This window comes from Nerophis lumbriciformis, linkage group LG08 (genome assembly GCF_033978685.3).
Source record: "Nerophis lumbriciformis linkage group LG08, RoL_Nlum_v2.1, whole genome shotgun sequence".
In the NCBI taxonomy this organism is placed as follows: Eukaryota; Metazoa; Chordata; class Actinopteri; order Syngnathiformes; family Syngnathidae; genus Nerophis; species Nerophis lumbriciformis.
Genome location: NC_084555.2, coordinates 49,335,001 through 49,362,500, shown reverse-complemented (window position 1 = coordinate 49,362,500; position 27,500 = coordinate 49,335,001). Strand labels below are relative to the sequence as shown.

Genomic DNA, 27,500 nt, shown 5'->3' with positions numbered 1-27,500 from the left:
AATGTCGTCATAATTCATGTGGTCATGTAAATATGGATTATGTCGTCATAATTCATGTGGTCATGTAAATATGGATTATGTCGTCATAATTCATGTGGTCATGTAAATATGTATTATGTTGTCATAATTCATGTGGTCATGTAAATATCATGGATTATGTTGTCATAATTCATGTGGTCATGTAAATATCATGGATTATGTTGTCATAATTCATGTGGTCATGTAAATATGTTGTCATAATTCATGTGGTCATGTAAACGTCATGGATTATGTTGTCATAATTCATGTGGTCATGTAAATATTATGTCGTCATAATTCATGTGGTCATGTAAGCGTCATGGATTATGTTGTCATAATTCATGTGGTCATGTAAATATGTCGTCATAGTTCATGTGGTCATGTAAATATCATGTATTATGTCGTCATAATTCATGTGGTCATGTAAATATCATGGATTATGTTGTCATAATTCATGTGGTCATGTAAATATCATGTATTATGTCGTCATATAATTCATGTGGTCATGTAAATATAATGTTGTCACAATTCATGTGGTCATGTAAATATCATGGATTATGTTGTCATAATTCATGTGGTCATGTAAATATAATGTTGTCATAATTCATGTGGTCATGTAAATATAATGTCATAATTCATGTGGTCATGTAAATATCATGGATTATGTTGTCATAATTCATGTGGTCATGTAAATATAATGTTGTCATAATTAATGTGGTCATGTAAATATAATCGATTATGTCATCATAATTCATGTGGTCATGTAAATATCATGGATTGTGTTGTCATAATTCATGTGGTCATGTAAATATGTTGTCATAATTCATGTGGTCATGTAAATATAATCGATTATGTCATCATAATTCATGTGGTCATGTAAATATCATGGATTATGTTGTCATAATTCATGTAGTCATGTAAATATCTTGGATTATGTCGTCATAATTCATGTGGTCATGTAAATATAATGTTGTCATAATTCATGTGATCATGTAAATATCATGGATTATGTTGTCATAATTCATGTGGTCATGTAAATATAATGTTCTCATAATTCATGTGGTCATGTAAATATCATGGATTATGTTGTCATAATTCATGTGGTCATGTAAATATAATGTCATAATTCATGTGGTCATGTAAATATCATGGATTATGTTGTCATAATTCATGTGGTCATGTAAATATAATGTCATAATTCATGTGGTCATGTAAATATCATGGATTATGTTGTCATAATTCATGTGGTCATGTAAATATCATGGATTATGTTGTCATAATTCATGTGGTCATGTAAATATAATGTTGTCATAATTCATGTGGTCATGTAAATATCATGGATTATGTCATCATAATTCATGTGGTCATGTAAATATAATGTTGTCATAATTAATGTGGTCATGTAAATATCATGGATTATGTTGTCATAATTCATGTGGTCATGTAAATATAATGTTGTCATAATTAATGTGGTCATGTAAATATCATGGATTATGTTGTCATAATTCATGTGGTCATGTAAATATAATGTTGTCATAATTAATGTGGTCATGTAAATATCATGGATTATGTCATCATAATTCATGTGGTCATGTAAATATAATGTTGTCATAATTCATGTGGTCATGTAAATATCATGGATTATGTCGTCATAATTCATGTGGTCATGTAAATATCATGGATTATGTCGTCATAATTCATGTGGTCATGTAAATATCATGGATGGATGTTGTCATAATTCATGTGGTCATGTAAATATAATGTTGTCGTAATTAATGTGGTCATGTAAATATCATGGATTATGTCATCATAATTCATGTGGTCATGTAAATATAATGTTGTCATAATTCATGTGGTCATGTAAATATCATGGATTATGTCGTCATAATTCATGTGGTCATGTAAATATAATGTCATAATTCATGTGGTCATGTAAATATCATGGATTATGTTGTCATAATTCATGTGGTCATGTAAATATAATGTCATAATTCATGTGGTCATGTAAATATCATGGATTATGTTGTCATAATTCATGTGGTCATGTAAATATCATGGATTATGTTGTCATAATTCATGTGGTCATGTAAATATAATGTTGTCATAATTCATGTGGTCATGTAAATATCATGGATTATGTCATCATAATTCATGTGGTCATGTAAATATAATGTTGTCATAATTAATGTGGTCATGTAAATATCATGGATTATGTTGTCATAATTCATGTGGTCATGTAAATATAATGTTGTCATAATTAATGTGGTCATGTAAATATCATGGATTATGTTGTCATAATTCATGTGGTCATGTAAATATAATGTTGTCATAATTAATGTGGTCATGTAAATATCATGGATTATGTCATCATAATTCATGTGGTCATGTAAATATAATGTTGTCATAATTCATGTGGTCATGTAAATATCATGGATTATGTCGTCATAATTCATGTGGTCATGTAAATATCATGGATTATGTCGTCATAATTCATGTGGTCATGTAAATATCATGGATGGATGTTGTCATAATTCATGTGGTCATGTAAATATAATGTTGTCGTAATTAATGTGGTCATGTAAATATCATGGATTATGTCATCATAATTCATGTGGTCATGTAAATATAATGTTGTCATAATTCATGTGGTCATGTAAATATCATGGATTATGTCGTCATAATTCATGTGGCCATGTAAATATAATGTCGTCATAATTCATGTGGTCATGTAAATATCATGGATTATGTCGTCATAATTCATGTGGTCATGTAAATATCATGGATGGATGTTGTCATAATTCATGTGGTCATGTAAATATAATGTTGTCGTAATTAATGTGGTCATGTAAATATCATGGATTATGTCATCATAATTCATGTGGTCATGTAAATATAATGTTGTCATAATTCATGTGGTCATGTAAATATCATGGATTATGTCGTCATAATTCATGTGGCCATGTAAATATAATGTCGTCATAATTCATGTGGTCATGTAAATATCATGGATTATGTCGTCATAATTCATGTGGTCATGTAAATATCATGGATTATGTCGTCATAATTCATGTGGTCATGTAAATATCATGGATGGATGTTGTCATAATTCATGTGGTCATGTAAATATAATGTTGTCGTAATTAATGTGGTCATGTAAATATCATGGATTATGTCATCATAATTCATGTGGTCATGTAAATATAATGTTGTCATAATTCATGTGGTCATGTAAATATCATGGATTATGTCGTCATAATTCATGTGGTCATGTAAATATAATGTCATAATTCATGTGGTCATGTAAATATCATGGATTATGTTGTCATAATTCATGTGGTCATGTAAATATAATGTCATAATTCATGTGGTCATGTAAATATCATGGATTATGTTGTCATAATTCATGTGGTCATGTAAATATCATGGATTATGTTGTCATAATTCATGTGGTCATGTAAATATAATGTTGTCATAATTCATGTGGTCATGTAAATATCATGGATTATGTCATCATAATTCATGTGGTCATGTAAATATAATGTTGTCATAATTAATGTGGTCATGTAAATATCATGGATTATGTTGTCATAATTCATGTGGTCATGTAAATATAATGTTGTCATAATTAATGTGGTCATGTAAATATCATGGATTATGTTGTCATAATTCATGTGGTCATGTAAATATAATGTTGTCATAATTAATGTGGTCATGTAAATATCATGGATTATGTCATCATAATTCATGTGGTCATGTAAATATAATGTTGTCATAATTCATGTGGTCATGTAAATATCATGGATTATGTCGTCATAATTCATGTGGTCATGTAAATATCATGGATTATGTCGTCATAATTCATGTGGTCATGTAAATATCATGGATGGATGTTGTCATAATTCATGTGGTCATGTAAATATAATGTTGTCGTAATTAATGTGGTCATGTAAATATCATGGATTATGTCATCATAATTCATGTGGTCATGTAAATATAATGTTGTCATAATTCATGTGGTCATGTAAATATCATGGATTATGTCGTCATAATTCATGTGGCCATGTAAATATAATGTCGTCATAATTCATGTGGTCATGTAAATATCATGGATTATGTCGTCATAATTCATGTGGTCATGTAAATATCATGGATGGATGTTGTCATAATTCATGTGGTCATGTAAATATAATGTTGTCATAATTAATGTGGTCATGTAAATATCATGGATTATGTCATCATAATTCATGTGGTCATGTAAATATAATGTTGTCATAATTCATGTGGTCATGTAAATATCATGGATTATGTCGTCATAATTCATGTGGTCATGTAAATATAATGTCGTCATAATTCATGTGGTCATGTAAATATAATGTCGTCATAATTCATGTGGTCATGTAAATATCATGGATTATGTCGTCATAATTCATGTGGTCATGTAAATATCATGGATGGATGTTGTCATAATTCATGTGGTCATGTAAATATAATGTTGTCATAATTAATGTGGTCATGTAAATATCATGGATTATGTCATCATAATTCATGTGGTCATGTAAATATAATGTTGTCATAATTCATGTGGTCATGTAAATATCATGGATTATGTCGTCATAATTCATGTGGTCATGTAAATATCATGTATTATGTCGTCATAATTCATGTGGTCATGTAAATATAATGTTGTCATAATTCATGTGGTCATGTAAATATCATGGATTATGTCGTCATAATTCATGTGGTCATGTAAATATAATGTCGTCATAATTCATGTGGTCATGTAAATATCATGTACCCTATTTCCACCCTTTTTTCTGTCAACTACTCCTCCCACATTTTCCAACCCACTTCAAGTGTTCCACCGTCAAAACATTCCTCTTAATCAGGACAAAAAACAAAGTTGTTTTTTGAACTGGAAAAATTCCTGGTTTTCCCGAAATTCCAGGAATTCCGTAATACTGTTTCTCAATTAAAAATGTTACTACTTCAACATTTCCTGACCGATTTGAAAAATACCAACACCAACCATTTGAACTCTATCAAAACATTCACATTTTTTAGCATTTTCCAAAAAAAATTCCCTCTTTTCCAGGAATTCCCAAATGTTTATGAAATTCCCATTGAAAAGAATGGGACATTTTTCAAAGTTCCACAACTCCCACATTTTTTATCTGATTCAAACCCTTTCAACTTCAAAATATTCAGCCTGTTCAGGAATTGTGTGCTCCACTTCAACAATTCAAAAGAAAAATTCCCGGATTTCCTAGAATTCCCAGTTTTCAGGGACATTTTCCTCATTCGAAATGAATTGGCCATTTTTCAAACTTCCACCATTTCCACATTTTTCAAGCTATTCAAACCATTCCAACATCAACACATTCAGTTCATCCTGGACATTCAAACTAACACTTTCCCAAATTCCAAAACCAAATTCCGGTTTTCCTGGAAATTCAAACTCTTCAACATTCAAACTATTCTTACAGTCATACTACATAATACTAAAATATTGACTACATGTGTCTGTATACTCACATGCATTGTCACCAGTAAAGTGTAGCTGAGCAGCGACCCCTGGTGTCAGTCGTCTTTATTACATCCTACACACCACACAGAGGATATATATATATATATATATATATATATATATATATATATATATATATATATATATATATATATATATATATATATACACACACACATGTTTGATTAGTGTAGTAACACCACCAACCTGTGTATTTGTATATCTTTATATGTGTCCTATGTCGGAGGCAGATATTTACATATATCCGTATTTAAGTGTTACTTCTTTATTTTCATAATCATATTACAAAACAGCTAGTGTTTTTCTTCCAATTGTGGTCTTTTGGTTGTCTGCAAATACTGTGTGCTAACCTTGACTATGGAATGTAAGGAGGAGAGATACTCCTTCTCCTTATCTCTTCTTGTGTCCAGCTGCGGAGGAGAATGGGCATGTGTTTGGGCTGGAAAGACAAGACAGCGAGGGTGGGAGGGAGAGAGACTTTATAGAACAGAAGGTTTCCATATTTTAGATCAGACCATCTTAGCTGCGCGATTGAATGTTCTATGCTGGACTGGTCTCATTATATTTCCAAAGCTTTGGGGATAAAATTACAAAATACCTATTCTGTCTCTGGTGGTTCTTCTACTCAGCTTTCAGTGTAATTAAGAGCTTGGGAGCGACCAGAAACTTGAATTCCCTGGGAGGAACAACTGGTCCAAACGCAACAATTACTACTCAAGTATGTATGTATTTATTTGACCAAGCAGCAAATGATGAGTTTACACAGTCTGCGCTGCCGCCCTCTAGTGGCAGTAGTGGTTAAGACTACATCAAATAATAAATATACAAAACTGCGTGGGTTTTCTCCGCGTACTCCGGCTTCCTCCCACCTCCAAAGACATACACCTGGGGATAGGCCCCTCCCACCTCCAAAGACATACACCTAGGGATAGGCTCCTCCCACCTCCAAATACATGCACCTGGGGGATATGCCCCTCCCACTTCCAAAGACATACACCTGGGGATAGGTTGATTGGTAACACTAAATGGTCCCTAGTGTGTGAATGCTATCTGTGTTGGCCCTGTGATGAGGTGGCGACTTGTCCAGGGTGTACGCCGCCTTCCGCCCGAATGCAGCTGAGATAGTATTGGCGATATTGTTATTACAGGCGCTAACGCAGAGCAACTATTTTTGACAGCGCCGTGATGACAGAGGTGACGAGCTGCTATATTGACATACATGGGTTGGTGAGCTGCTGCATCACCGGTTAGCTGGTGAAAGTTCGTTATAGATTGTAAATCAGAAGGTTCGTGGACAACTTCGACATCCAACTTAGAGTCGGAGATGGCAAGAAAGACACGAAAAGACGCCATTTGCAGCACCTTTTTTTTTTTAAATATATATATCTGTCTGCATTCCTGTGAGAGCAGACATTGTACAGTAAGTGGCCGTTTTATCATGTTTGTTTGTATTTCTCGTTTAGCACTTAGCAATACTGACACGTGTGACGAGTCTATGAAATTTATACGCCGCCGTATGCTTAAAATGAGCAAAATAGGTAAATATTACGCTGACATGAATGTGCCTGTTACTACATGACATATATACTTACATCATGTATATATTACATGTTATTATGAATGTTACTACATGACATATATACTTATATCATGTATATATTACATGTTATTATGAATGTTACTACATGACATATATACTTACATCATGTATATATTACATGTTATTATGAATGTTACTACATGACATATATACTTACATCATGTATATATTACATGTTATTATGAATGTTACTACATGACATATATACTTACATCATTTATATATTACATGTTATTATGAATGTTACTACATGACATATATACTTACATCATGTATATATTACATGTTATTATGAATGTTACTACATGACATATATACTTACATCATGTATATATTATATGTTATTATGAATGTTACTACATGACATATATACTTACATCATGTATATATTACATGTTATTATGAATGTTACTACATGACATATACTTACATCATGTATATATTACATGTTATGAATGTTACTACATGACATATATACTTACATCATGTATATATTACATGTTATTATGAATGTTACTAGATACTACATATATACTTACATCATGTATATATTACATGTTATCATGAATGTTACTACATGACATATATACTTACATCATGTATATATTACATGTTATTATGAATGTTACTACATGACATATATACTTACATCATGTATATATTACATGTTATTATGAATGTTACTACATTACATATATACTTACATCATGTATATATTACATGTTATTATGAATGTTACTAGATACTACATATATACTTACATCATGTATATATTACATGTTATTATGAATGTCACTACATGACATATATACTTACATCATGTATATATTACATGTTATTATGAATGTTACTACATGACATATATACTTACATCATGTATATATTACATGTTATGAATGTTACTACATGACATATATACTTACATCATGTATATATTACATGTTATTATGAATGTTACTAGATACTACATATATACTTACATCATGTATATATTACATGTTATTATGAATGTTACTACATGACATATATACTTACATCATGTATATATTACATGTTATTATGAATGTTACTACATGACATATATACTTACATCATGTATATATTACATGTTATTATGAATGTTACTACATGACATATATACTTACATCATTTATATATTACATGTTATTATGAATGTTACTACATGACATATATACTTACATCATGTATATATTACATGTTATTATGAATGTTACTACATGACATATATACTTACATCATGTATATATTATATGTTATTATGAATGTTACTACATGACATATATACTTACATCATGTATATATTACATGTTATTATGAATGTTACTACATGACATATACTTACATCATGTATATATTACATGTTATGAATGTTACTACATGACATATATACTTACATCATGTATATATTACATGTTATTATGAATGTTACTAGATACTACATATATACTTACATCATGTATATATTACATGTTATCATGAATGTTACTACATGACATATATACTTACATCATGTATATATTACATGTTATTATGAATGTTACTACATTACATATATACTTACATCATGTATATATTACATGTTATTATGAATGTTACTACATGACATATATACTTACATCATGTATATATTACATGTTATTATGAATGTTACTACATTACATATATACTTACATCATGTATATATTACATGTTATTATGAATGTTACTAGATACTACATATATACTTACATCATGTATATATTACATGTTATTATGAATGTCACTACATGACATATATACTTACATCATGTATATATTACATGTTATTATGAATGTTACTACATGACATATATACTTACATCATGTATATATTACATGTTATGAATGTTACTACATGACATATATACTTACATCATGTATATATTACATGTTATTATGAATGTTACTAGATACTACATATATACTTACATCATGTATATATTACATGTTATTATGAATGTTACTACATGACATATATACTTACATCATGTATATATTATATGTTATTATGAATGTTACTACATGACATATATACTTACATCATGTATATATTACATGTTATTATGAATGTTACTACATGACATATATACTTATATCATGTATATATTACATGTTATTATGAATGTTACTACATGACATATATACTTACATCATGTATGTATTACGTTATGAATGTTACTACATGACATATATACTTACATCATGTATATATTACATATTATGAATGTTACTACATGACATATATACTTACATCATGTATATATTACATGTTATTATGAATGTTACTACATGACATATATACTTACATCATGTATATATTACATGTTATTATGAATGTTACTACATGACATATAAACTTACATCATTTATATATTACATGTTATTATGAATGTTACTACATGACATATATACTTACATCATGTATATATTACATGTTATTATGAATGTTACTACATGACATATATACTTACATCATGTATATATTACATGTTATTATGAATGTTACTACATGACATATACACTTACATCATGTATATATTACCGGTACATGTTATTATGAATGTTACTAGATACTACATATATACTTACATCATGTATATATTACATGTTATTATGAATGTTACTACATGACATATATACTTACATCATGTATATATTACGTTATTATGAATGTTACTACATGACATATATACTTACATCATGTATATATTACATATTATGAATGTTACTACATGACATATATACTTACATCATGTATATATTACGTTATTATGAATGTTACTACATGACATATATACTTACATCATGTATATATTACATGTTATTATGAATGTTACTGCATGACATATATACTTACATCATGTATATATTACATGTTATTATGAATGTTACTACATGACATATATACTTACATCATGTATATATTACATGTTATTATGAATGTTACTACATGACATATATACTTACATCATGTATATATTACATGTTATTATGAATGTTACTAGATACTACATATATACTTACATCATGTATATATTACATGTTATTATGAATGTTACTACATGACATATATACTTACATCATGTATATATTACATGCTATGAATGTTACTACATGACATATATACTTACGTCATGTATATATTACATGTTATTATGAATGTTACTACATGACATATATACTTACATCATGTATATATTACATGTTATTATGAATTTTACTACATGACATATACTTACATCATGTATATATTACATGTTATTATGAATGTTACTACATTACATATATACTTACATCATGTATATATTACATGTTATTATGAATGTTACTACATGACATATATACTTACATCATGTATATATTACATGTTATTATGAATGTTACTACATGCCATATACACTTACAGCGTGTATATAAATCGGTGATGGAGGCCTTGGAATGTCTTTAGAGCACTTTACAGGCGCAAAAAAGCGACTCCCACTGGCTCCATTGTTGGCTGACTTTTGCTAGCAGTAATTTAAGATTTAGGATGCATAAAAAAAATAAAAACATATGTGTTCTTATCTCATGTAAGGATTGTAATTGATAGGAAAACCTTTTTAAAAGTGCAATTGCCCTTTTGTGTTGTTAGTTCTGTGTACCACTAGAGGGCAGCAATGTCAAAGTAAATAAAACAGGGGAGAAACAAAAATGAATGTATTTTTTAATTGTATTAACTCCTAAAATTAAGAAGAATGTATTTTGGTATATTTTTCATTCTTTCAAAATGTATTTATTAATTAACATGTGTATTGATTTTAGATCTTTAAAGACGTTCGCATTTATTTTAGTGAACTAAAATTAATAAAAACCAATAACAACTACAATGATTTTGTTCCATCAATATGACATCTTTGGCTACTTTTGACAGGATCACTCGTAGAATCTTTTTGTTAAAGAATATAATCCTTTTTATACACAAAAGAAAAGCAGAGAAAAGGCAACTCAAACTAATACATCAGAAAATCATAACTACATATTAAGGCTTAAAATGTGAAAAATATACATATTTAGACCTCTTGAGTAGACGTGTGTGTCTTTAACGTTGGCATATTTCCTCATGTGTTCATCATAAATGTCACTTCTTCGTGATTTCACGTCATGACCTTTTCCTTCCATGAGCCCCAGGTGGCACTGTGCCCACCCGTGTGACTGTCAGGCGTACAAGGACTCACTCAGGCCAGACTGCTTGAAGGTCTCCGCCACTTTCCTGGAGTGCTGCATCTTCTCCGAGAGCGCCTCCATTATGTCACTCTGGTCGGCGGCGGTGGCTGCGCGGTAGATGAACCTCGCCATGGACTCCAGACCTCGAAGGCCAAGATTGACGCCGCAACCTGGGGGGGGGGGACACAAGACACTCACTGGCAGGAGGTCCGACACCATGGGGACATTTTTCCAGTTCAAAAATCAACTTAGTTTTTTTTGGAAATAGGGTTCGGAAAAACGGGAATTCTGGAAATTCCTGGAATTTTTTTGAACTTGGAAAATTATTGTTTGAATGTGCAGGATGGTGGAATGTGTTGAAGGTGGAAAAAAATGTGGAAATAGTGGAAGTTTGAAAAATGGCCAATTCATTTTGAATGAGAAAAATGTCCCAAAAAAGCTGGATTTCTGGGAAATCTGGGAATTTTTGGAATTTGTCAAGAGAAAGCCCGCGATTCCCGAATAGGCTCAACAGTTTGAAGTTGGAATGGTTTGAAGTGGATGAAAAATGTGGGAGTTGTGGATTTTGGAAAAAATATCCCATTGTTTTCAATGGGAATTTCATGGAAATTTGTGAATTTCGATAAAAGCGGAATTTTTTTTGAAAATGCTAAAATAAATTGAATATTCTGAATGAGTTGGTTAAATGGTTGGTGTAGGAATTTTTCGAAACGGGCGAGAAATGTATTAGTATCATTTTTAATTGAGAAATGGTATTACGGAATTTTGGGAAAACCGAGAATTTTTCCAGTTCAAAAAACAAATTAGTTTTTTTGTGCTGATTAAGAGGAATATTTTGACGGTGGAAAGGTTGAAGTAGGGTGAAAAATTTGGAAGGAGTAGTCGACAGAAAAAATGGTGAAAAAAGTGTTTGGAAAAACGGGAATTCCTGGAATTTTTGGTCTCTTTGAAAATGATAGCTTGAATGTCCAGGATGAGTGGAATGTGTTGAAGGTGGAATGGTTTGAATAGCTTGAAAAATGTGGAAATGGTGGAAATTTGAAAAATGGATGATTCATTTTGAATGGGAAAATGTCCAGGAAAAGCTGGAATTCTGGGTAATCTGGGAATTTTTGGAATTTGTCAAGAGAAAGCCCGCGATTCCCTAATAGGCTGCACAGTTTGGAAATTCCAGGAAATCCGGGAATATTTTTTTATAATTGTTGAAAGGGAGCACACAATTCCTGAACAGGCTGAATATTTTGAAGATGGAACGGTTTGAATTGGATGAAAAATGTGGGAGTTGTGGAACTTTGAAAAATGTCCCATTCTTTTCAATGGGAATTTCATGGAAATTTGTGAATTTCGGTAAAACCGGGATTTTTTTTGAAAATGCTAAAAAATTTAAATGTTCTGAATGAGTTGGTGTTGGAATTTTTCAAAACGGTCGAGAAATGTAGTAGTATCATTTTTAATTGAGAAATGGTAATACGGAATTTCGGGAAAACCGGGAATTTTTCCAGTTCAAAAATCAACTTAGTTTTTTTTGGAAATAGGGTTTGGAAAAACGGGAATTCTGCGAAATCCTGGAATTTTTTTTAACTTGGAAAATGATTGTTTGAATGTGTAGGATGGTGGAATGTGTTGAAGGTGGAAACAAATGTGGAATTGGTGAAAGTTTGAAAAATGGCCAATTCATTTTAAATGAGAAAAATGTCCCGGAAAAGCTAGAATTCTGGGAAATCTCGGAATTTTTGGAATTTGTCAAGAGAAAACCCTTCAATTCCCCAATAGACTGAACAGTTTTAAGTTGGAATGGTTTGAATTGGATGACAAATGTGGGAGTTGTGGAATTTGGAAAAATGTCCCATTGTTTTCAATGGGAATTTCATGGAAATTTGTGAATTTCGGTAAAAGCAGGAATTTTTTGGAAAATGCTCAAATAAATTGAATATTCTGAATGAGTTGGTTAAATGGTTGGTGTAGGAATTTTTCGAAACGGACGAGAAATGTAGTAGTATCATTTTTAATTGAGAAATGGTATTACGGAATTTTGGGAAAACCGGGAATTTTTCCAGTTCAAAAAATCAACTTAGTTTTTTGTCCTGATTAAGTGGAATGTTTTGATGGTGGAACGGTGGAAGTGGGGGGGAAAATTTGGAAGGAGTAGTCGACAGAAAAAATGGTGAAAAAAGGGTTTGGAAAAACGGGAATTCCTGGAATTTTTTGGGACTTTGAAAATGATAGCTTGAATGTCCAGGATGAGTGGAATGTGTTGAATGTGGAATGGTTTGAATAGCTTGAAAAATGTGGAAATGGTGGAAGTTTGAAAAATGGATGATTCATTTTGAATGGGAAAATGTCCAAGAAAAGCTGGAATTCTGGGAAATCTAGGAATTTTTGGAATTTGTCAAGAGAAAGCCCGTGATTCCCGAATAGGCTGAACAGTTTGAAGTTGGAATGGTTTGAATAGGATGAAAAATGTGGGAGTTGTGGAATTTGGAAAAATGTCCCATTGTTTTCAATGGGAATTTCATGGAAATTTGTGAATTTTGGGAAAAGCGGGAATTTTTTTGAAAATGCTCAAATAAATTGAATATTCTGAATGAGTTGGTTAAATGGTTGGTGTAGGAATTTTCAAAGCGGTCGAGAAATGTAGTACAATCATTTTTATTGAGAAATGGTATTATGGAATTTTGGGAAAACCGGGAATTTTTCCAGTTCAAAAAACTAATTTGTTTTTTTGTCCTGATTAAGAGGAATGTTTTGACGTTGGAACGCTTGAAGTGGGGTGAAAAATTTGGAAGGAGACATAAAAAATGGTGAAAAAAGGGTTTGGAAAAAACGGGAATTCTGGGAATTCCTGGAAATTTTTGGACTTGGAAAAATGATAGTTTGTCCAGGATGAGTGGAATGTGTTGAAGGTGGAATGGTTTTAATCGGTTGAAAAATGTGGAAGTTTGAAAAATGGCCAATTCATTTTAAATGGGAAAAATGTGCCAGAAAAGCAGGAATTCTGGGAAATCTGGGAATTTTTGGAATTTGTCAAGAGAAAGCGCGCGATTCCCGAATAGGCTGAACAGTTTCAAGTTGGAATGGTTTGAATCGGGTGAAAAATGTGGAAGGTAGAGCGCGCCAACATCTGCAGAAGAAGAAAAAAAATGTGTGTGTGAACGTTTTGGAGCATTCACACTATAAGATTCTTCTGCTCTTTGTTTGGATAAAGGAGACTGTGGAGGGGGGCGTGGTCAGCGCACCTCCTGCGGAAGGGAGTGTGTATGGCCCGGCTTCGAAGTGAAGTGAAGTGAATTATATTTATATAGCGCTTTTCTCTAGTGACTCAAAGCGCTTTTACATAGTGAAACCCAATATCTAAGTTACATTTAAACCAGTGCGGGTGGAACTGGGAGCAGGTGGGTAAAGTGTCTTGCCCAAGGACACAACGGTAGTGACGAGGATGACGGAAGCGGGGATCGAACCTGGAACCCTCAAGTTGCTGGCACGCCCACTCTACCAACCGAGCTATACTGCACTTCGAAGCCCAGCTGACAGGTGAGTAGATTACCCAGCTGGGGTTATTTTTTAATCACCTGTCTGCTTTATCAGCAGCGTCCGAGGCCATGAGGAAGGGAGAGCCGACACACACGAGCGAGCAAGAGGCGTGAACGAGACAGACTCGAACATTGCTCAACATAAACAGAAAAAATAAAAGACTTGTTGAACCCTGGACTTGGGCTCACCATGATTCTGTCGGTCCCAGGGGAACCCACACATTAGAGACCTCCACAGAGATATTTCTAACAATGGAGATAATGAATGGGGACAGCACCTGTGTCAAAGTTGAGGACGCGGGCCGCCTCCCCTTCCACGGTGACGGCGACGTTGTCCCCCTGGATGAAGGCGGCGCTGACACGTCGGTGTGACAGCTGCACCTGGAAGAGGCGGCGGCTGCACTGCATGTGCTTCACTGTCACCTCGCTCAGGCGCGCCTCAATGTCCGTCTTGTAGGCGTTGAAGGACTGATGGAAGATGTTCTTCATGACCTGGTCAGTGGCACAAAAGACTTTTATATGCAACGTCGCATCCTCACCACCGTGCCTTTTGCTGCAAGTCAGCTACTTTATATGGAGCAAGTGGAGGATCATTCATGTATATCATTTATATGGACTTATTTATGAAAGACATTAAAGTGTTTAATGATAATACAAGCATGTTTCTTTCATGAAAACAAGAATATAAATTAATTGTGATGACTTGCATTGATTGGAATCAGACAGTAGTGATGAGAACCTCCACATTTTAATAAAGACCTTGTGTTGGAGACAAACATCTTTCCTACAGCACTTGCTCCCTAACTCCTTGCTGCCTCACTCCTTGCTCCCTCACTCCTCGCTGCCTCACTCCTCGCTCCCTCACTCCATGCTCCCTCACTCCTTGCTCCCTCACTCCTTGCTCCCTCACTCCTTGCTCCCTCACTCCTTGCTCCCTCACTCCTTGCTCCCTCACTCCTTGCTGCCTCACTCCTTGCTGCCTCACTCCATGCTCCCTCACTCCTTGCTCCCTCACTCCTTGTTGCCTCACTCCATGCTCCCTCACTCCATGCTCCCTCACTCCTTGCTGCCTCACCACTTGCTGCCTCACCACTTGCTGCCTCACCCCTTGCTGCCTCACTCCTTGCTCCCTCACTCCTTGCTGCCTCACTCCTTGCTCCCTCACTCCTTGCTCCCTCAATCCATGCTCCCTCACTCCATGCTCCCTCACCACTTGCTGCCTCACCACTTGCTGCCTCACCCCTTGCTGCCTCACCCCTTGCTGCCTCACCCCTTGCTCCCTCACCCCTTGCTCCCTCACCCCTTGCTCCTTCACCCCTTGCTGCCTCACCCCTTGCTGCCTCACCCCTTGCTGCCTCACTCCTTGCTCCCTCACTCCTTGCTCCCTCACTCCTTGCTCCCTCACTCCTTGCTGCCTCACCCCTTGCTCCCTCACCCCTTGCTCCCTCACTCCTTGCTGCCTCACTACTTGCTGCCTCACCACTTGCTCCGTCACTCCTTGCTCCCTCACCCCTTGCTCCTTCACCCCTTGCTGCCTCACCCCTTGCTGCCTCACTCCTTGCTCCCTCACTCCTTGCTCCCTCACCCCTTGCTCCCTCACTCCTTGCTCCCTCACCCCTTGCTCCTTCACCCCTTGCTGCCTCACCCCTTGCTCCCTCACTCCTTGCTCCCTCACTCCTTGCTCCCTCACTCCTTGCTGCCTCACCCCTTGCTCCCTCACCCCTTGCTGCCTCACTACTTGCTGCCTCACCACTTGCTCCGTCACCCCTTGCTCCCTCACCCCTTGCTCCCTTACCCTTTGCTCCCTCACCCTTTGCTCCCTCACTCCTTGCTCCTTCACTCCTTGCTGCCTCACCCCTTGCTGCCTCACCCCTTGCTGCCTCACTCCTTGCTGCCTCACTCCATGCTCCCTCACTCCTTGCTCCCTCACTCCTTGTTGCCTCACTCCTTGCTCCCTCACTCCATGCTCCCTCACTCCTTGCTGCCTCACCACTTGCTGCCTCACCACTTGCTGCCTCACCCCTTGCTGCCTCACCCCTTGCTGCCTCACTCCTTGCTCCCTCACTCCTTGCTGCCTCACTCCTTGCTCCCTCACTCCTTGCTCCCTCAATCCATGCTCCCTCACTCCATGCTCCCTCACTCCATGCTGCCTCACTCCATGCTCCCTCACCACTTGCTGCCTCACTCCTTGCTGCCTCACTCCTTGCTGCCTCACCACTTGCTGCCTCACCCCTTGCTCCCTCACCCCTTGCTGCCTCACCCCTTGCTCCCTCACCCCTTGTTGCCTCACCCCTTGCTGCCTCACCCATTGCTGCCTCACTCCTTGCTGCCTCACTCCTTGCTCCCTCACTCCTTGCTTCCTCACTCCTTGCTCCCTCACCCCTTGCTCCCTCACCCCTTGCTCCCTCACCCCTTGCTGCCTCACCCCTTGCTGCCTCACCACTTGCTCCGTCACCCCTTGCTCCCTCACCCCTTGCTCCCTCACCCCTTGCTCCCTCACCCCTTGCTCCTTCACTCCTTGCTGCCTCACCCCTTGCTGCCTCACCCCTTGCTGCCTCACTCCTTGCTCCCTCACTCCTTGCTCCCTCACTCCTTGCTGCCCTTTCAATGACACAACCGTCTGCTTCCAAGTAACGCTTAATGTTAATGTCCCCAGTGGACGCCCAAGTAGCAACAAGCACCACAGCCTTTCATACCTGTGTGTGTGTGTGTGTGTGTGTGTGTGTGTGTGTGTGTGTGTGTGTGTGTGTGTGTGTGTGTGTGTGTGTGTGTGTGTGTGTGTGTGTGTGTGTGTGTGTGTGTGTGTGTGTGTGTGTGTGTGTGTGCGTGTTTCTACCTTCTACCTTCCATAGGAGGAGGTGTGAACAAGTGATGACATAAATCATGGTCCCAATAACATTGCATCTAATAGAGAGCCAAACACTAGAGTCCGTGAACATTGCTCCAAAGTCCGGATTTTTTTGTTGATTTAATGTGCATACAAATATAATGTGTGTGTGTGTGTGTGTGTGTGTGTGTGTGTGTGTGTGTGTGTGTGTGTGTGTGTGTGTGTGTGTGTGTGTGTGTGTGTGTGTGTGTGTGTTTGAGTGTGTGTGTGTGAGTGTTCATGTATTTCTACCTTCTACCTTCCATATGAGGAGGTGTGAACAAGTGATGACATAAATCATGGTCCCAATAACATTGCATCTAATAGAGAGCCAAACACTAGAGTCCGTGAACATTGCTCCAAAGTCGGGATTTTTTGTTGATTAATGTGCGTAAAAAAGTAAACATTAACAGGTGCAAAAGCAGCAATATATGATGAAACAAGATGGCAGCTAAAGAAGGACTTCCCTATTCATCCCCGCCAGGTGAACAGCTAATTTTACCACTTCCGGTGCTGATGTAAGACAAGCCATATGTGAGCATAGGATGAACAAATACACTACGCTACTAAGACTAGGGTGGACATTAACAGTTAGCGTTTACAGCTGGGTTGCCCAAAGTGCGGCACAGGGGCCATCTGTGGTCCGGGACTCCTTTGTCATCGGCCTTAAGCACGTTGCATAAAACAAAAACTAGAGATCTCATTTGCACCCCTGGTGGTGAAATCTGTCAAAATGAGGGTGGTCCCAAAAAGGCGGGATTTTTCAAATGGACTGTGTGTTGCTTTTAAAAGTTCTCCCCTTCTGGTCAACATATGAAATAACAAGTGTGTGTAAGAAATTGAAATGCGCCCCCTTTGGTCAAAATGAATAAAGAAAACTAAATGAATATGTATATAGAAACATACTGTAATAACTTGATGTAAACAATGAAAATTAAAAATTTACTAAAAGCTTACCTTTTTTATATTTACATAGTATATTGTAAATACACATCTTTATATATCTAGAAAGGGTGATCCTAAAGAGGTAGCCATTTTTCTCAGGTCTCAAGAAGGTACGAAACACAAGAATGTGTGTGTATAAGTACAATTACACACATTCATGTTGCAAAAGGAGTGTTACTGACAAAAAGCAGACCTCTTGAAACAAACACTCCAACATCTCTCTCCTCATGCTATTGTAGGCTCAGGTAAGTGCCTGCAGACACTTGAACATCTCACTCACACACACACACACACACCAGTGCAAACAAAACACACACTAATGGACTGAGTCCATCTGCTGAGGGAAAAGTGACGCTCCACCTGTGCAACAGGTGTAGTGTCACTGTGAACACACACTCGAGCTACTGAAGTCTTGTTGTGTATATATAATGAACACAATCAGACATAATTACACAGTACCAGCAGAAAGGTTGGGGACAATTTTTCATACGATGGCTTATGAATATATGAATTATTTGTATACACTAATGCAGTTAACTATACGCCAAATGATAACTTAAATATTCAAACACAGTGTGACTGTTCAATCTGTGTGTAATATTGCAGTGTCAAAAAATATTAAATGCACTTATTAAATACAATCTGTCTTATTTTTAATGAATACTTAGGTCTACTACAACTATACTACTGTATTTAATGTCATTATGGTGGTACTTAATGAATACTTACGTCTACTACACTACTGTATTTAATGTCATTATGGTGGTACTTAATGAATACTTAGGCCTACTACACTACTGTATTTAATGTCATTATGGTGGTACTTAATGAATACTTAGGTCTACTACACTACTGTATTTTAATGTTGTCATTATGGTGGCACTTAATGAATACTTAGGTGTACTACACTACTGTATTTAATGTCATTATGGTGGTACTTAATGAATACTTAGGTCTACTACACTACTGTATTTAATGTTGTCATTATGGTGGTACTTAATGAATACTTAGGTCTACTACACTACTGTATTTAATGTTGTCATTATGGTGGTACTTAATGAATACTTAGGTCTACTACACTACTGTATTTAATATCATTATGGTGATACTTGATGAATACCTAGGTCTACTACACTACTGTATTTTAATGTTGTCATTATGGTGGTACTTGATGAATACTTAGGTCTACTACACTACTGTATTTAATGTTGTCATTATGGTGGTACTTGATGAATACTTAGGTCACTACACTACTGTATTTAATGTTGTCATTATGGTGGTACTTAATGAATACTTAGGTATACTACACTACTGTATTTAATGTCATTATGGTGGTACTTAATGAATACTTAGGTCTACTACACTACTGTATTTAATGTTGTCATTATGGTGGTACTTAATGAATACTTAGGTCTACTACACTACTGTATTTAATGTTGTCATTATGGTGGTACTTAATGAATACTTAGGTCTACTACACTACTGTATTTAATGTTGTCATTATGGTGGTACTTAATGACTACTTAGGTCTACTACACTACTGTATTTAATGTCATTTTGGTGGTACTTAATGAATACTTAGGTCTACTACACTACTGTATTTGATGTCATTATGATGGTACTTAATGAATACTTAGGTGTACTATTCTACTGTATTTAATATCATGATGGTGGTACTTGATGAATACTTAGGTGTACTATACTACTGTATTTAATATCATTATGGTGGTACTTGATGAATACTTAGGTGTACTATACTACTGTATTTAATATCATTATGGTGGTACTTGATGAATACTTAGGTGTACTACACTACTGTATTTAATATCACTATGGTGGTACTTGAAGTGTTTTCTGAGGTGCTACTTAGTGGAAAAGGTTAGAGAAGCACTGTGCTAACGTATTTGTTCAAAAATGAAGCTACTATTATAAAATGACACAAGAGATGTAACTATTTAAAAAAACTACTATTATAAAATATAACAAGTGATGTAACTACTTAATGACAATATTAGTTGATATGAAGTACTGTGGGGTGCCAGGTGACTTGAGGAGTTCTTCAGAGTCTACTCACGGAGGAGTTGGCCGTGTTCCTGAGGAAGCGCACCATCCTGGCGTCGGAGGCGGGGCACACCAGGGCCATGTAGCGGTTCCTGAAGGTGCCGTAGATCTTCAGGTGAAAGCCTGCTTTGCTGCTGGGGTTACGCTGCTCCCTCAGGGCTTCCACCCCGTAGGCTGACAGGTCGAAGTAGAGACCGTGGGCACGGATCTCCGGTGTGGGCACCTGGTAGTGTGGAGAATAAATGTCACTGTTGATACGGTTGGAAGAGAACAAAAACTTATATACATACACACATATATATATATATATATATATATATATATATATATATATATACATACATACATATATATATATATATATATACATATATATGCGATGAGGTGGCGACTTGTCCAGGGTGTACCCCGCCTTCCGCCCGATTGTAGCTGAGATAGGCTCCAGCGCCCCCCGCGACCCCAAAGGGAATAAGCGGTAGGAAATGGATGGATGGGATGGATACATATATATATACATACATATACATACATACATATATATATATATATCAGTGTTTCCCGCACATTCATTTATTTGTGGCGGCCCGCCACGAAAGAATTACGTCCGCCACAAATGGATTTTTCGGCTTTTGACTCGCTCGACCGCTCATAAAAGCAATGGGACTGTCTGTGAATGTTGCTTGTAGTTACACCTCCGGTGCAGTAGGTGGCGGTAGCCTACTATGCAATGTAACTCGCCAATAGCACTTAATTCACCTGGTGAAGAAGAAGAAGAAGAAGAAGAAGAAGAAGAAGAAGAAGAAGAAGAAGAAGAAGAAGAAGAAGAAGAAGAAGAAGAAGAAGAAGAAGAAGAAGAAGAAGAAGAAGAAGAAGAAGAAGAAGAAGAAGAAGAAGAAGAAGAAGAAGAAGAAGAAGAAGAAGAAGAAGAAGAAGAAGAAGAAGAAGAAGAAGAAGAAGAAGAAGAAGAAGAAGAAGAAGAAGAAGAAGAAGAAGAAGAAGAAGAAGAAGAAGAAGAAGAAGAAGAAGAAGAAGAAGAAGAAGAAGAAGAAGAAGAAGAAGAAGAAGAAGAAGAAGAAGAAGAAGAAGAAGAAGAAGAAGAAGAAGAAGAAGAAGAAGAAGAAGAATGCCTTTTGGCGATAGTTAGCAGCTTGGTGGCTCATAGCCGGCTAGCTAACACTTGCTAGCGTGGTAGCATTGCTTCATTTTTACAGGTGTTATAGGTAGATAGGTTATAGCTGCATCGCTCGCGGCTCGTCATATATTTAACGTTAATCCGCGATTTCACCGAGCGTTTCACCGACGAGCTAACGTGTCCAGGTTATAACCCTGTTGTCAATAAACACACATGGACTGAAGCTAAATTGTCCACTGTCCACTGCAGCATGTGAATGCAATGAAAAGAATAAAATCTGAGCCAACCAGCTGTTAAAATGTTGTCCAGGTTAATGTTTTGGCCATTAAAGGCCCTTCATTTCAAGATTTCAACTGTGATCGGGCTTTAAACAGGTGGCTGACCTGTTCAGATGGGTATAACTGCTACTGGTCAAATAATGTGAAATAGCATTTAATTTTACATGTATGCAATGCCATTTAAATGTAATTATAGATAATAATAATAATAATAATTACTGTGTAGTGTTGTAAATAGTCAACGGGAAGAATTTTAGTAAGATATAAGCCATGAGCACTACACAGCCAGAAAAAAACCTAGGCAGGACAAGTAAAAATATTGGGGCAAGTAGATTTGAGAAGTCGGGCAAGTAGAAAAAAACCTTAACGTTGAACCCTGCATGTGTTGAGCTGCTGCCGCTTAAGGTTAGACGGCACTGTACATAGAGCTGTTCTGCTCGTTAGTAATAAATTCTAATGTTGGATGTTCACTCCTTCACACAGATGAGTATAGAAAAATATTTTCAACGGCCGAAAAGGGCTCGACTTGGAGAGGAGGTAGGCCTACAGTCCGGACCACAGGTGCGACCTGTTCAGCAGCAGCAGCAGGAGGAGGAGGAGGAGGAGGTTGACTGACTGTGGCAGGACACCTCTGCCTCTGTTTCACTTCATGTTGCTGGTAAATAATATGGTTGTAGTAGTAGGCTACAGTTAAATTATTTAGTATTCACTAATTAAAGGGGCAGAGCTTTAAGAGACATTTTAGCTTTTATATTTTATAAGATATATTTTTTGTAAGAACCACAATTAATAAATATATTTCAGTGAATCACTAATTGTTCAAATCTGTATATAAATATGTACATAAAATGTTGTAATTATATTCCAACTCCGCGTTCTTCTTGGTCATCGCCGCTGCCGCCGCCACCCCCCACCCACACCACCACAAATAGATGCCTGTCCTGTGGGAAACACTGTATATATATACATATATACACACATAGATATATATACATATATACACATACACACATATATAGGTATATACATACACACATCTACACATATATATACATATACACACATATATATTTGGCCCTGTGATGAGGTGGCGACTTGTCCAGGGTGTACCCCACTTTCCACCCGAATGCAGCTGAGATAGGCTCCAGCACCCCCCGCGACCCCGAAAGGGACAAGCGGTAGAAAATGGAGATATATATATATATATATATATATATATATATACATACATACATACATACATATACATATATTATATACACAGTATATAATATATATATATTTTTATTTTTATTTATTTTTTTATTTATTTATACTGTATATCAGGGTTTCCCGCCTAAGAGCCACCGCTTAAACTAACGTCTTAAGCTTTTTTTCAAACGCTTATTCGAAACACTTACTTACAGTAAGTCATTATTTTGACTTAGTAGGTCATTAATTAGTAAATATATATATATAATATAATACCAATGGGGATCTTAATAAACAAACAAGGTTTAAAATGTCCACAGCTGTAATCTAGAACAGATTATTACACTTGACATTGTTCAGTTTGTAATTATTTTAAGGTGTGCTTTCGTTTCATTTGACTTTGTGTGCCTTCAAGCCGTGACTCTACAAAATGTCATCTTATATAAAGACTCTCAAATCTATTTCAAGGTGTGATAAAAAAAAAATAGAGCAGCAACGTGTGATGAAAATAAATGTGAGGATGCAGTCGTTGCCATGCAGGAGCTCCGTGTGGGGATCTAATACTTTGACCGCCCCTGCTTATGATTGAGGGCACATGGAAATAGTTGTGTTTGTATTCAGCATTGATCCATTCCCTCTTTAGTGACACAAAGCAGCACCAGTGAGATCATTTAGTTGACAAGGAGGGGGATGACGCTCATATCCTGGGAGGAAAATTGAATCAGAACAGGAAGCAGTTGGAGGAAGGGGCAAAACAAGAGATGGACACATGTGGAGAAGGTGAGATGAATGGATAGCTGGAAGGACCTTCTATAGCCATTTCAATGTAAACATGCTGGGAAATAAACCTTCTTAATGTCATAATCATATCGACTGGGCCGGGAAATATATATATATATATGGATTTAATCCTCACGTGACCACCAAGTGGGCGCTCTAACATCCTGAAATGTTCCCCTCACATGTCTCTGGTCCAGCCTCTCCTTTTTGTGTGTTCCTCTCACCTGTCTCTGGTCCAGTCTCTCCTTTAGTGTGTGTTCCCCTCACCTGTCTCTGGTCCAGCCTCTCCTTTAGTGTGTGTTCCCCTCACCTGTCTCTGGTCCAGCCTCTCCTTTAGTGTGTGTTCCCCTCACCTGTCTCTGGTCTAGCCTCTCCTTTTTGTGTGTTCCTCTCACCTGTCTCTGGTCCAGTCTCTCCTTTAGTGTGTGTTCCCCTCACCTGTCTCTGGTCCAGCCTCTCCTTTAGTGTGTGTTCCCCTCACCTGTCTCTGGTCCAGCCTCTCCTTTAGTGTGTGTTCCCCTCACCTGTCTCTGGTCCAGCCTCTCCTTTAGTGTGTGTTCCCCTCACCTGTCTCTGGTCCAGCCTCTCCTTTTTGTGTGTTCCTCTCACCTGTCTCTGGTCCAGCCTCTCCTTTAGTGTGTGTTCCCCTCACCTGTCTCTGGTCCAGTCTCTCCTTTAGTGTGTGTTCTCCTCACCTGTCTCTGGTCCAGCCTCTCCTTTAGTGTGTGTTCCCCTCACCTGTCTCTGGTCCAGTCTCTCCTTTAGTGTGTGTTCCCCTCACCTGTCTCTGGTCCAGTCTCTCCTTTGTGTGTTCCCCTCACCTGTCTCTGGTCCAGTCGCTCCTTTAGTGTGTGATCCTCTCACCTGTCTCTGGTCCAGCCTCTCCTTTTTGTGTGTTCCTCTAACCTGTCTATGGTCCAGCCTCTCCTTTAGTGTGTGTTCCCCTCACCTGTCTCTGGTCCAGCCTCTCCTTTGTGTGTTCCTCTCACCTGTCTCTGGTCCAGTCTCTCCTTTAGTGTGTGTTCCCCTCACCTGTCTCTGGTCCAGTCTCTCCTTTAGTGTGTGTTCCCCTCACCTGTCTCTGGTCCAGTCTCTCCTTTAGTGTGTGTTCCCCTCACCTGTCTCTGGTCCAGTCTCTCGATGCTGGCGTTGGCTCCGTAGGCGTGGCAGGACTCCACCGTGTAGTCGGAGCTGAGACCCAGCACGGAGCAGGAGTCGCCGCACGAGCCGTCGGCCACCACCATCACACGGGGCCACTCGCCCTGAGGGACCCGGCACAGGTACTCCTCGGTCAACTTGGAGTACACAAGTGGAAGCGTTAGGCTTGACATGGAACTATTCAGAGTGGTGAAGTAGTGTCCCAGGGTTGCTCCACCATCAAGGCTATGAAGACACACTACCTTCACTACTAGAAGTGTCCACTGGGGGCAGCACACTGAGAAATCCAAAGATGGGCGGGCCATTTACATATATTTCACTTTAAAGGCCGATACAATATTTAGATAGTTTTAAAGGAGCCATATGTAATAATTTCATGTCAAGTCATCATTAAATGGCTCTGATATGTCAAAAGGCATTAATAAATAATCTTTTCCAATACCTCCATAACTGATAACAGTAGTTCAGCTCATTTCAAAATTAGATTTACAGGCCCGAAATATCGTTATTGTTTTCATTTCGATGCCCCGCCCTCCACCGTTTGACCAATTAGAAAGTCTGTGCACTGCAAAAAGTCAGTGTTCAAAAACAAGAAAAAAAAAATACAAAAATGAGGGGTATTTTATTTGAACTAAGCAAAATTATCTGAAAATAGAACAAGAAAATTTGGCTTGTCAAGACTTTCCAAAAGAAGTAAAATTAGCTCAATTCAATGAACCCAAAAATACCTTAAAATAAGTATATTCTCACTAATGACAAGTGCACTTTTCTTGGTAGAAAAAAAAACAGACCTTTTGCTCAATATGTTGAAAAATATTCTTAAATAAGGTAAACGCTAGTGCCATTATCTTGACATACATTTCTTGAAACCAGCAAACTTATACTAAAACGAATTTATTGTTCTTAATGGAAAGGCAACAAGGCAACCGCTTGTTACTCTCGGGGTCTCCGAGCCTCTCAGGCAAATCATATGGTCTAAAAATGCATTTTTCCATCGATAACATGACATCATCGCGCCAAGTGCGTGCTCTTTCAGTCAATTAGTGCATATATACAGCCCGGCCCAAAATATTTTTAATTTTAATTTTGAAGAATTTATCTGAATGTGCATGAACTATTTCTGTTCAAAATAGTTTGAAATGTCACATGTTAAATGTTTAAATATTAACTGTCAGTTTACTGTACTGTGCCAACTGTACTACTATATGAGTACGTATTTTCTATTGTTTCATTGAAAACAAAACAGCAAAATCCATTTGGCTGTCATCTGTTTTAATTATGAGACACAATTTTGTCATCTTGGTATGGCTACTGCCACTGGTAAAGTTACTAAACATGTCAGACCTTAGTCCATCTAAAAGTTACCATTCTCAACTTATTCATGACAAAGCCAGGAACAAAACCAGGATTTGTATCGGGGATGCCTTTGAAAGATGGAGACCATTGAAGATTTTTTTCATCTAATGCCAAACTTGTTAATTTCCTCCTTGATAGGTAAGTCAGGCATTTACCTTTTCTTATTACTTTGTAATAAATGGAAATGGACATTTGGTATGTCAACTATATTGTCCAATACAGTCTATGATCTTGTCTAACAAAGATAGTATGTTCCTGCAACCAATGCTTAGTGTGATGGTGCTCAGCTCCTAGTGTAATGCTTAGTCATTTCGCGATATTGCCATATTTTTGCTGAAAGGATTTAGTAAAGAACATCGACGATAAAGTTCGCAACTTTTGGTCGCTGATAAAAAAGCCTTGCCTGTACCGGAAGTAGCAGACGAGTAGCGTGACGTCACAGGTTGTGGAGCTCCTCACATCTGCACATTGTTTACAATCATGGCCACCACCAGCGAGAGCGATTCGGACCGAGAAAGCGACGATTTCCCCATTAATTTGAGCGAGGATGAAAGATTCGTGGATGAGGAAAGTGAGAGTGAAGGACTAGAGGGCAGTGGGAGCGATTCAGATAGGGAAGATGCTGTGAGAGGCGGGTGTGACCTGATATTCAGCTGGGAATGACTAAAACAGTAAATAAACACAAGACATATATATACTCTATTAGCCACAACACAACCAGGCTTATATTTAATATGCCACAAATTAATCCCGCATAACAAACACCTCCCTCCTCCCGTCCATATAACCTGCCAATAC

At 36.9% G+C, this 27,500-nt stretch overlaps 1 protein-coding gene across 1 annotated transcript in view; it reads right to left on the bottom strand.

The window, feature by feature from the left end:
- Positions 1-10,828: 10,828 nt before the first annotated feature.
- LOC133611959 (uncharacterized) overlaps positions 10,829-27,500 on the bottom strand; it is a 21,266-nt gene continuing 4,594 nt past the window's right edge. Inside the window, exons 2-5 of the mRNA XM_061969156.2 lie at positions 25,307-25,483; positions 20,821-21,030; positions 15,214-15,427; positions 10,829-11,575 (exon numbers count right to left, since the gene is read on the bottom strand). Of these exons, the coding sequence (XP_061825140.1) occupies positions 11,397-11,575; positions 15,214-15,427; positions 20,821-21,030; positions 25,307-25,483 (780 nt within the window). The 3' untranslated portion in view covers positions 10,829-11,396. The remainder of the gene's footprint in view (positions 11,576-15,213; positions 15,428-20,820; positions 21,031-25,306; positions 25,484-27,500) is intronic.